This window comes from Diplotaxodon limnothrissa, linkage group LG15 (genome assembly GCF_057381915.1).
Source record: "Diplotaxodon limnothrissa isolate DT_005_m linkage group LG15, D_limnothrissa_male_GT1.1, whole genome shotgun sequence".
Lineage (NCBI taxonomy): Eukaryota > Metazoa > Chordata > Actinopteri > Cichliformes > Cichlidae > Diplotaxodon > Diplotaxodon limnothrissa.
This window is the reverse complement of record NC_140610.1, coordinates 34,573,119-34,585,508: the sequence shown is the minus strand read 5'-3', so window position 1 is coordinate 34,585,508 and position 12,390 is coordinate 34,573,119. Positions and strand designations below refer to the sequence as shown.

The 12,390-nt window shown below is 41.2% G+C and overlaps 1 protein-coding gene across 1 annotated transcript in view; it reads left to right on the top strand.

Moving 5' to 3' along the window:
- The first annotated feature begins 6,352 nt into the window (after positions 1 to 6,352).
- kcnk10a (potassium channel, subfamily K, member 10a) overlaps positions 6,353 to 12,390 on the top strand; it is a 30,913-nt gene continuing 24,875 nt past the window's right edge. Inside the window, exons 1-2 of the mRNA XM_085372314.1 lie at positions 6,353 to 6,407; positions 8,348 to 8,733. Coding sequence (XP_085228440.1) covers positions 6,353 to 6,407; positions 8,348 to 8,733 — 441 coding nt within the window. The remainder of the gene's footprint in view (positions 6,408 to 8,347; positions 8,734 to 12,390) is intronic.

Here is a 12,390-nt window from a genome sequence, read left to right as displayed (position 1 = left end):
CACTTAAGTCACTTAAGTCGAGACCAAATCTTTCTAACACACTCAACCAGTGCTCAACCCTGTCAAAAGCCTTTTCTTGGTCCAGAGAAATCAGACCAATATCACATCACAATGAACTGGAGACCTCCAACATATCTCTGACTAGTGACACATTATCAACAATAGATCTGCCTGGCATTCAGATCCATCACCTTCTTCAGTCTGTTTGCCAGCACTTTTGACCGTATTTTATAATTAGTGCACAATAAAGAGACAGGCCGCCAGTTCTTAATATCCTGGAGATCACCTTTCTTTGGTAACAGTGTTAGAACAGCTCTCCTGCAGCTCTGAGGTAAAGATCCTTCAGTGAACCTCTCCTCAAAAACCTCTATGACACCATCACCAAGCTCAGACCAAAAAGCTTTATAAAATTCGACCGAGAGTCCATCTATGCCAGGCACCTTCCCTCCATGCATAGAATAGAATAGAATAGAATACCTTTATTGTCACTATACAGATATACAATGAGATACAGAGCATCTCCTACTCGGTGCAAACATGTGGGAGAAGAAAGGGGGGTGAGGTGCACAGTTTGTGCAGCACTATATATTCATTATGAACAGTAACTAGAAAAAATCACACACACACACACACACACACACACACACACACACACACACATATATATATATATATATACACACATATATGTCAGTTAAATACATCACATAGGAGACACACACAGTGATATTTGAGAAGTGAAATGAAGTTTATTGGATTTACAGAAAGTGTGCAATAATTGTTTAATATGGCATTTGAGCATAATAGTCCCATAAATAAAAACAACCCATAGTGCTGTTTGAGGATAGCCGTGTAAATGTATGTATTTGTTTGTCATTGTTTTAGTCTACGTTGTGCATTTGTTTTCTTTGGTAGGTGTAAAACCGGAATTAGTGGAGCGCTGAAGAGAAAGTAGTAGGCACTAGTCTATTCTTTAGAGTGCGATACCGTGTGTCCAAAGAGGCTATTAGAGCTAAAAAATAAAAAAATAAATAAAAAGTGGTTGGACTGAGTTTAAGTGCTATCTGGCACCATCCGGTGGAAGGACGGTGATACTGCAGGTCACTCCCCAGGCCTGGTAGACATAATTGAAACTGATAACAGATAATAAAAGGAATAAATAAACTAAAACAAGAATAATAAATAAATTCACTAAATACAATTTTAAGAATATATTTTGAGGACTGGATTAAAAAGTTTAAAAAAAGTTGGCAGCACGGTAGCATTGTTGCCTCACAGCAAGAAGGTCCTGAGTTCAATTCCACCATCAGGCCAGGGTCTTTGTGTGTGGAGTTTTCATGTTCTCCCCGTGTTTGCGGGAGTTCCTCCCACCGTCCAAGGACATGTTGTGGGGATAGGTTAATTGAAAAGTCTAAATTGCCCCTAGGTGTGAATGTAAGTGTGAATGGTTGTCTGTCCCTGTGTGTTATCTCTGCGACAGACTGGCGACCTGTCCAGGTTGTACCCTGCTTCTCGCCCTATGACAGTTGGGATAGGCTCCCACGACCCTGAAAAGGATAAGCAGATGGATGGATTAAAAAGTTTTAATTGATTGATTAACAAAGACAGAGTAATGACAACGCATAAGCAAAGACTGACAATTTTTTTTTAAAAGTAATGAAAGAAAGAACCTGAAATTAATAAGAAGAAGAATAAACAAAGGTGAAGGTGAAATAAGTAATAACAACAAATTAAAATCAGGAAATATATAGACAAGCAAAAAAATAAATAAGATTTTTAAAAAAAATTTAAATTATTTATCTAGAAAGAACATAACATCAAGACAAAATAAATTAGAGAATTTGAACCGCAAGAAACATAAAAGAGAAATTACAAAGGCAACTACCATCCCTGCAACATTCAAAGAAGAAGAACCAGCATCCCCCAGCAAATTGAGACAGACTTTTTAAAGAACCAAATGCTGGAAGGGGAAATCAAAAAGAAGAAATGGGCAAAATTTGAAAAAAAAAATGCCTCGATGAAATATGAATAATGTGGGGGAAAAGGAGGATTTTTTGTGTGCAACAAGCTGAACACAAAACAGTTTGTGTGTTTGAGCTGATAGAAACACTGTATTTTAAATTACCTTTCCACAGCATGTTATTTCGGTGGCGATCGTGGCTCAAGAGTTGGGAGTTCGCCTTGTAAATCAGAAGGTTGCCGGTTCGAGCCCTGGCTTGGACTGTCTCGGTCATTGTGTCCTTGGGCAAGACACTTCACCCGTTCCCTACGGGTGGTGGTCAGAGGGCCCGGTGGCACCTCTGTCAGTGCGCCCCAGGGTGGCTGTGACTACAATGTAGCTTGCCATCACCAGTGTGTGAATGACTGGATGTGTAAAGCGCTTTGGGGTCCTTAGGGACTAGTAAAGCGCTATACAAATACAGGCCATTTACCATTCTTTATGTTCACTCCTCTACTGTAGGGCTAGCTAGATGGTGAAGTACCGCAACTGTTACTTATGGTCACCTGTGGTCATTCCTGTGCTATGCCAAAAAAAAACCCACACACACACAAAAAAGACTCACTTTAACCCCTGACTATGGCACAGTCTTTTTATGCAATATGAATTATACATATGGACAGTCTTTCATGTTTTACTGTTTAGGCATATAATCAGTTTGATGTTTGAAGGCTCGCAGTGATGTAAAATAATAACTCCCCTCAAATCCATTAAACCAAAAGTAACAAGCCCATTTTGAAAATGTAAGGAGTAGAAAATACAGATATTTGTTTAAAAATGTAGGGAGTAAAAGTAAAAAACTGTCAAAAAAACTAGTAAAGTACTGAAAATTCTACTTAAGTACACTAATAAAGTATTTTTACTTCATTACTTCCCACCTCTGCCTACAGTAAGCTGTGAGATCAAAGGCTCGTCAGGCCAGGTGGGCTCTTTTCTTTACTTGCTTCAACTTTAAGATAAGATAAGATAAAACTTTATTAATCCCTCGGGTGGGTTCCTCTGGGAAATTCGGTTTCCAAAAGCACAGCACCGACAGAAGTTACAGTTACAGAATATTATATATATATACACACACACACATATATAAATAAAATATACGAAGGGGATAAATAGAATAAATAGGAATAAAAATAAAAATACAAGTGAATTGCACATTTCAAGTATGGAGTCTATTGCACCGTTGACTATTAACAAAAGTATTGCACAAAAGGTATTGCACAGTGAGGTGAAGAGGCACTACAGCTTAGTTGTTCCCCTCCCTCTCCCCTCCAGAGAGGAGTTAAACAGTTTGATGGCGTGTGGGACAAAGGAGTTTTTAAGTCTGTTAGTTCTTGTCTTGGGGAGAAGCAACCTGTCACTGAACAGACTCTTCTGGTTGTTAATAGCCGTGTGCAGAGGATGCCCAGCATTGTTCATAATGTCCAGCAGTTTTTTTAGTGTCCTTTTCTCTGCCACTGTCACCAGAGTGTCCAGCTTCATGCCAACCACAGAGCTAGCCTTCCTTTACCATCACTTACAGATCCAGATTGCATAATATAAATATAAATATAAATCTTGCCTTGTCCAAACTGCTCTCCTCCTCAGACTGCCCAAGGAAGAAACTATCTTGCCTACATCATGCGTAATTGGTTTGTTAACCTGGGAAATAGATTCCTTGGTTCGAAACGCCCAAAGAAAAGAGTAGAACCCAGGTAACACACCTCAACTCCTCATCCCTGTGAAAGTCCGGTCAAAAGTAACCTAGTGGGCACATACTGCCAAATGTATGGGTCATCCTGGTATCAACCACACAATATACTTCCTGGCTCTGTTATGGTGGCCATCTTTTGTGAAAGACTCGAAGTCAACTTGAACTGCACTCCTGAGAATGTAAGAGCAAAACAAATGTCTGGCTGATCAGTACCAGATACTTGCACCTTCTTATCAATCAGGTCAGAAAGTTTGGTTATCTGCAAAAAATATCCCTCTGCAAATGAAACCTAAGAAATTTGCAACCAAATACACTGGACCGTTTGAAAATGATACAGTGATTAATCCTCTCTGTCTCCCCATTTGAGGTTGCTCAGTTATGGACACCAGATGTCGTGGAAGGGGCTTCCAGTACCTGGTTGATTGTGAGGAATATGGCCCAGAGGAATGATCCTAGGTCGTGCATCCCGCCATCCCGGACAAGAAGATGGTGAGAGAATTCCTCCTCAGACTCCCTTTATAGGTTGGGGAAAGGTACTGTCACAGTCCATCTGTCATCTTACCTCTTTCTATTCTATTGACATTGTCTTTTTAATGAAACACATCTAGCTCAGTCATGTCCAGTCATTCAGTTTAGTGCAACCTATCATGTTGTGTTAATTTTGTCTTCATAATAAACAGTGTCCACATCCTCATTCAGCCACCTACGTGACACTTACCTGCCTTTCCTTGTTTTCTGGTCTACCTGGAGAGACCTGAGATGCAGAGTGGTGAGATGTCTTTGCAAAGAGGGAGTCTGGGAAATGGTTTGGAAACTTTGGAAAGCATCAGAGGAGTTTGGGATTGTCACTACTGTATAATCTTTTGACTATTCATATTCACTGTAAATAATGGTAAATAATTGACTCATAATTATAATCTGTAATTTTATTTTTTATACTTAATTATAATTATAAATAATTGACTAAGGAGTCCTGCCAGAGTCTAGATCTTGACAGTTTCTTCCTGTTAAAAGGGAATTTCTCCTTTCCACTTTTACCAAGTACTCTCTCATAGTAAGTCTTCTGATTGTTGAGGTTTTGTGTTGTTGAAGGGTCTTTACCTCACAACATAAAGCAACTTTAAGCAGCTTGTGATTTGGGGCCGTATACACAAAACTAAAAAAAATTAAACAAAACTGAATTGCTTCTGATTGAACACCGGTATCAAAAAAGATGAGGTTAAAAAATGTGTGTTTTTTTGTGGCTGCTGTGAGGACCAGATATTTCTCAAAGGAACAGCTGTTAACTCAGAAACACAGGAACAACTTCTTGATGTTAAATGTATATTAAATATTTTTATAAAATTAAAAAACGCAGGCACCCGCACTGTGACATGGTTAACTGACAATCTAAAGAGGGATAAATCATACATGAGAAATGAAGGTGTTGTATGAAGTCTGATTTCTCAGATCTAAAATCTGAAAATGACAAACTGCACCTGTTCAGCGTGGCTGTTTTATTAAACCGGATTTGATTCTCTCTTCTATAGCAACAAGAGTTTACTTGCTAACATGTTGAAGGGTTACTAAAACTTCTTGACACTACTCTTAACTCTGCTATCGCATCTGTTTACTTGCTAATTCTAGCTCGGTTACTGTACTGTGTGTAGATTGATCAGAGCATAGGAAGCATAGCCAGTGGCAGCTTGTCTAGCATACTGGTCTCCCATTAGTTTCTTGTTAAAGACCACAGATTTATCCACAATGTGAATGCCCAAACAATCAAAGAAACTGCTGACCTCTCAGCTTAACAAGCTCCGCCTTCGTTAACAGGTCGTGGACAGGCTCTTAAGAAAGAAACAGCAACAAACTTGGCTATGAAATTGTAGTCAAGCAGAATCAAGCCTGCTTCCAGAGCCAATAGCTAACTGCGTCAGAAGATGGCAGCAATCTTGTGCCATCAAATAGGCCTGATATGACTGAATGCTGTTGGAGATGAAAGGAGGGGGTTAGAGTTTTAACACTCCACAATCCTAACCCTAATTCGTGTAACAATGGAGTCAACATATTTTAATTTAGCACAGACTTCTTATATAATGCTTATATTTCTCAACAGCTACCAGGTGTTATTGTTAAATAAACACTGAAGCGCGTCTTGCTGTGGTTCAGCATCTCTCCTCTCTTTGCTTGCTCCTCTCATTTGGACAAACGTGATCTAGTGGTAAAGGCACGACGCTGCGCTACGGTGTGGAGATTAAGCCAAACTGCACCAGCAGCAGCATCTGGGAGTGGTGGGTCTTGACAACTAGCAGCGCAGAGCTGTTCAGATGCACCGTGATGTAAATGTATAACAGAAATCCGTCGCAATGTGATGGTTAGATTCTTCAGTGGAGCATCGCTTCTCGTTACCCGCGCCCATGGTGTTTACTGCTACACAATGCAGACGGTGATGCGGCGAGCGGTGGGTGTGCGCTTCTGAAGACCGCCACCGTTGGGGAGAAGAGAAGCTTCATACAAGCAGCAAGTCTCTCAGCCACTGAAGCGGAACCACGCGCTGCGGATAATGTCTTTTTACTCCCTGCCATTTTCCATTCTTTCCCGGTTAAAAGCGACGGAATCAACAGAAAGACCCTGAAAGTTGGATATATATTTCTTCTAATAGTGGCAGTGCCAGAAGAGCCAAGATGAAATTTCCCACTGAGAATCCAAGAAAACCAGGGAACATGAACCCTCCACCAGGTTAGCCCGTCAGTCAGTATGCTGTTTTTGTGAAGGTGCTGGTGTGTTTTATTCATGCTGCACTTTCGCGTTAGATGTCGTTCTGGATTCGGTGAAAGTTGGCGTTCACATCCTCCCATTACTGCATGTTTTGAAATGAACTGCTGAAGTCAAACTGCTCTTTGTGACCTTTATTTGCTCTGTAAACACTAATTGGTCCAGTATCTCCCACTGGCTTGGCTACTTAACATGCTGACCAGACATTGAATTTCCACAGGAAGCTGCATGCTGAAGTTTACTATGGGCAAACACTGCAGCCGCATCCACCCCGCGGCGTCTTCGGTACTCTGTGGTGTTTATACCTGAGAAATCATTTAATGGCAGAAAGAGTAATTATGCCCACAGCGGGGCAACGCAGGGACATCTAGCCTGAGGCTGTTAGTCAACAAATGCTCCGGTGTGATGCAGCGGGGAGGTCTGTCGTAACATTACCTCATCCACCCCCGTGGAAATAGCCCCCCGAATCCCGCATGACCGTCACGTTCTCCCACACCGTCAACATGCGCATGTTTATCGAGTGTTTGCAAGCTCTTGATCAGTTCAAAGTCTTTTATATGGCACCCCTCTATTATTTTCAAGTGCTGTTGGCACATCATTAATTGCGGGATTTCTGAAGTGTACACCTGCATGTAAGCTTAACTGTACACACTGCAGCTGACTGATTACATAAATCAAAGCAGCCGTCTCTGCTGGTTTCTACAAGTGTACTAATGTCAGTGAAATGTGTTGCAGCTGTCATGATTCCCTGTGCTGCTTTTACATAACACTGTGTCGTGAATAGAAGAAATGCAAAATCCACCTGTTTGGCTTTGCTGGGCTGTTACTCTGAGAGCTCATCACGATCTGTTTTTGTCAACCACAGAAGAAGGTGTGACATTCACTAATATGTTGGGATTTTTTTTACAGTAACACTTTCAGTGGCGTAGCAAATAATAAACAGCAGTTACTTATATTCAGAGAATGATTGTTTAAAAGAGATATCGATAGAATTTACTCTAAACACTATCCACCAAATCAGAAAGCCTCTAGATCTGAGATGCAGTTGAACAACTGTCAAAACTTGAATTGTGATTTTCTGCCCAAGGTCAAGAAGGAACATTCTAGTGCTGCACCCTGTTATTGCTGTGGTTTAATAGCTGACATCCTCTAAATAATTATTTAGTTTGTTCATTCAAAACCTATAGAGTTCATTATTGCTTCAAGTTCTGTGACTTTGAATAGGCATGAATTGAATCTACTTATTCACTTGTCCATTAATCCACTCAGTGTTTTGTTTCTATAACAGAGACAGTGGTGAGAAATTTTATTAGTGTCAGTTAAAAGTGAAAGTAACCTCAGCACCTTAGTGCTTGTTTTATTTAGTCTTCCAAACATCATATTGCTCCCACAGTCCAAAGACATGCAGTTAGTGGGGTTACCTGGTAATTCTAAATTAGCCATAGATGTGAATGCGAACAGACTGGCGACCAGTCCCGTGTATACCCTGCCTCTCGCCCTGTGGTAGCTGGGATAGGCTCCAGCCCACCAACATACTGACAAATAACGATAACAAAGATAAATCCATGATGATCAAATATTTTTTCTTTGGTTTCAAGTAACATGTAAAAAGTATTTTTATAAGCACTTCATAAGCATATAGACTAACAAATTGTACTTCAGTGAATTCCCATTGCATCACTGTTAACTACCACCACTGAGTACCCTGAGGACTTTGTTTGGTCTTTCTGCTTTTCTTCATCTGCAAAATTATTAGCATATGTTTTAAAATCAAACAAACTGTCCTTTCTTATGCTTATTCCTGCTGATCACCTGTTTTCTATCAGAGCACTTGTCAGTGGAAAACATCACTTCAATCATGCAAATATCACATCATTCTATTTTTCATTTCCCCTTTGTTTCAGTGGAAGTCCAGACCAACCTGGTTTCACCAAAGAAGGTGCAGCCAGGCATGCTTCAGTCCAGCCTAGTACATGCCAGTGTGGCCACTATGCAGAACCCAATGGGCTGCGTTCTGCCAAGGCTCTCCGCCTCCTCCCGTCCGCCGAGCATGGTGGCCAGCATGGAGGCGGTGGCCGATGGCTCAGCTCCCTTCACCATGATGAAGCTGAAAACTGTGCTAGCTGTGTTTGTAGTGGTGGTGACCTACCTGGTGGCGGGGGGTTTGGTGTTCCAAGCGCTTGAGCAACCCTTTGAAAATAACCAGAAGATCACCATCACAGCAGAGAAGGCAGCTTTCCTGCTAAAACACCCCTGTGTGTCCGCAGAAGACTTGGAGGCTATCATCAAGGTAAGAGCAGCTGCTGTTTGATAGATTTGCCTTTCCTCAGTCTTTGACTGGTTTTCCCAGTGGGGACTCAGGTCAACTGAAACCTAAGCGTCACATTGATCTGACGCCATTCGAGCACATACTCTGTCAGGCACCCTGGTGTGGATACAGACCACAATGAATAGTCTGGTACAAATGCGGAGATTGCTCAATGTTTCCAGATATCCTTGAAGAATTTCCTTAATGATGTACTTTATTGAAAGAATATGACTGGGCATGTATGTGTTTGGAAGGAAAGCCTGCTGACTATGGTTAATTCAATAAATTTGTTGAAATTTGAGTGTACTGGCTTTTGGATGTTATTCAGAAAAGAATGGCAAATAATAGTACATAAGATCATTACAAAAAAATTAAAAAGTGGTAAAGTTGGAGTATTTCTTAGTAAATCTGAAAAACATAGACCTCTGTTTATATGTTACTAACTAGTCATCTTTGTGTAAAGCATAATCTTTTAGGTTTAATATCATATTTGGGAGTGGTTCTAAAATGATAAAAAATAATCATTGCAAAATATTTTTTTTCTCAGTAGAAATATGAGAGAGGTCAATGCAAAATTGATAATCTCATTTCATCCATGTTTTGACTGACAACATGAAAGGCCATTAACAAAAGTAAAAGTAACAAAGTAGTAAGGTTGGAAAAGGAAGGAAAGAAAGGCTGTTTATTTGATTTGATTTGATTTGATTTGATATACCTTTATTAGTCCCACAAGGGGAAATTTCATAAGGCTGCCGACCTATTGCACGCAATGGCGGCGCCATCTTACCCTCCGACCATACATACATTACACAAAACATCATATGGGGAAGACAGGTCAGAGAGGTATAACAATGGAAAATGCACCACATGAGGAAAGATAAGGAGAAAAAAAATAAGTGTGCCTCCCCGAGATGTCATCCAATTTGCGCCCAGAGATGTTATTCCGAGCCAGCCCTTCCGAGATGTAATCCAGTCTGCAGTCAGAGATCTTATTCTGAGTATTCACAGCAGCCGTAGCCTTTCCAAGATCTTATCCGTGCTGCGCTCAATGAGCCCATTTGGAGAAACTCACGCCTCTTCCCATCGTTTCAATCCCAGCGGGCAGCCTTGTGGGGGTTTGAACAGCCGGTTCTGCTTCCTTAATTCTTCGATAAGTCAGGGTCAAGCCAGCTCCGATCAGCAAGAACCCTGTTACCATGGTTCCGAATAGGTCGATATCTTCAGCACTCAGGCTCACCCAAGCCCAAACTTCTCGTTGAGAAAGGGGTGTCAATTGCATTTAGGTACCAGTTGATCCAATCCATAATTCCTCTTTTAGGTTTTAGAGAACAGACTGTGAGAGAATGTTCCAGGGAAAAGTAATACAAAACACACGAGACTAGACAAGGACACAAGAGGCTAAGCAGGGAAGCTAAGGGAGAGGAGGAGGAGGAGAGGAAAAAGAGCAAGAGTAAGTATTGCTCTAAGGTGCAGACATTCATGACTCAGTAGCAGCTTTTCCTTCTTTTTTCTTCTTTTTAAAAATGTAATAACACTGCACATTCATGGATAGATCCTTGTCAGGACTCTGTCCTTGGCTTATTTAACCAGTCACAAATACATAACAGTGGTTTTATAGATTACAGGTTTTACAGTTTTGCTACTGTTTACATGCGCTGCTGCAAAATCTGTGTTGAAACTCAGACTGTTCGGGCACTCGAATTGAAATTTCTATCTGGGAACTCAGAAATTCTGACTTGCAACTTCAAAAGTTAAATGCACTAAGACCAAGTCAGGTTAGGCTGACACCATACATACCATTAGGTTGCGAGTTGGGAGCAACAGCATTGTCAAATATAACAGAGTGGTTTTTATATAGCACCTTTCTACTGAGCACTGAAAATGCTTTCTTATTCATTCTTTTACACACAAATCTAGACAAGTGCTTTTTCTATGCCTAAGCACTTGCAACCTAACATTCACACATTCGCACAAATTCATGAATGCCTTGAGGGCAAACCAGGGTTCAATATCTTGGCCAAGGATAGTTGAACAATTAGTAAAATGATCCCTCCCACCTCCTGAGCCACAGATGCATTTAAACACCCCACCCCATGATAGTCCAAGGCTCAAAAGTGTGGCTAAAGCCTTAGCTCTGGGACCAAGAGCTTCTCAGGCCTGCTAATGCATTGCAATTTTCAGTCTCTGGCTTCCCAAATTACAACACATAACATTAAGCATCCTATTCACACCAAGACAAACAGTGAAACAGGAGAAACTCAGTTTGTGTGTTGTCTTCCTGTTTGGGTGACAGCTGCCTTCACCCTGTGCAACCATGGCAGCTCGAATGTGTCAAAAAAGTGTGGGATGCAACATCTGTATGCCTCTGGAAGATGATGAAAAGCAGGTGGTCACCAAAGGCAGGTCCTTGGGCTCTTTCTGGGTAGTGCAGTTCCATCTTTGGTTATCTCAGTCCCAGCTGGTGAGGCTGATGAGGCTGCCTGTCGACCCACACTCATGTTTGGCCCAGGGGCACCCCAATTTTTGCAGCATGCTCGAAACAGCCGCCGTGTTCCTCAGGAGATGTCAAGGGACATGTTCAGAGGTTGTGAACCCTGAGATCCAAGATGCAAAATTCTTACGGTCCCTGGGGTGAGGCAGGCCATCAGTGCCAGCGGTTGGTTTGCCACCACTGACCTGAAGGATGCCTACTTCCAGATTCCTATCTGCCAAGGCCACTGGCAGTTCCTGGGGTTTGGGTTTGAGGGGACAGGTGGGTGATCAGAGCAGGTGTGTTCATTCAAAAGCAGGGACCTTTGTGGAGTCCTGCCCATGAACACAGACACAAAAAAAATTGACACAGAGTGACGGGAGAGATTCTCAATCACCCTAGGGCCACTTCCGGGCCATACTCAGCACAGATGTTTCTGTATACTATCCCAGACATTTGATTATTGTATTCCATGTATGCCTCGCCTGCCTTGCACCCTGCTGTTATGTGCTGGATTGTCTCAGCGGCATCTATGCTCCAGGGGTCTTGCCTGGTGTGGTAGACCCCAGCCTCTATTGTATTGTATTGAATTGAATCTTTATTTTGACAATGTTAAAACAGTTCAGCAACAGAGAAAAAATAGACAAACAAAGCAAAACAAAAGGAAAGGAAAACAAAATAATACTAATTATTAATAACTTACATGTTCAAAAAGGAGTAGGAAGAAGCATAAGCTTATTTACCCCCACTTACCTCCTTTCCACTATTTAGTAATTATTAGTCTGCACTTTTTCTTCCTGTTTATGCCCTGTCCATCAGAAATTCTTTATTACCATTAAATTACATGTTACATGTATTATTTATTTATTTATTTTAAATATATATACCTATATAACCCCAGTAACCTGTCAAAAGAGATACAATTTGCAGACATATATACTCATATAAACATACTTGTGCACCCACACACACGTATACACATCACTGTTGTGAAAATAGTGGGTGAGAACCCCCCCTTTAGACCCCCACCTCCTCCCTGTACTTTGCAAAAACCATATTTTTGAACCGCTTTTAAACTGAGTCATGCTGGGATGTTGATTCCTTTCTTCACTTAGTCTGTTCCACAGCTTCACTCCACACACAGAGATGCAAAAAGATTTTAGTGTTGT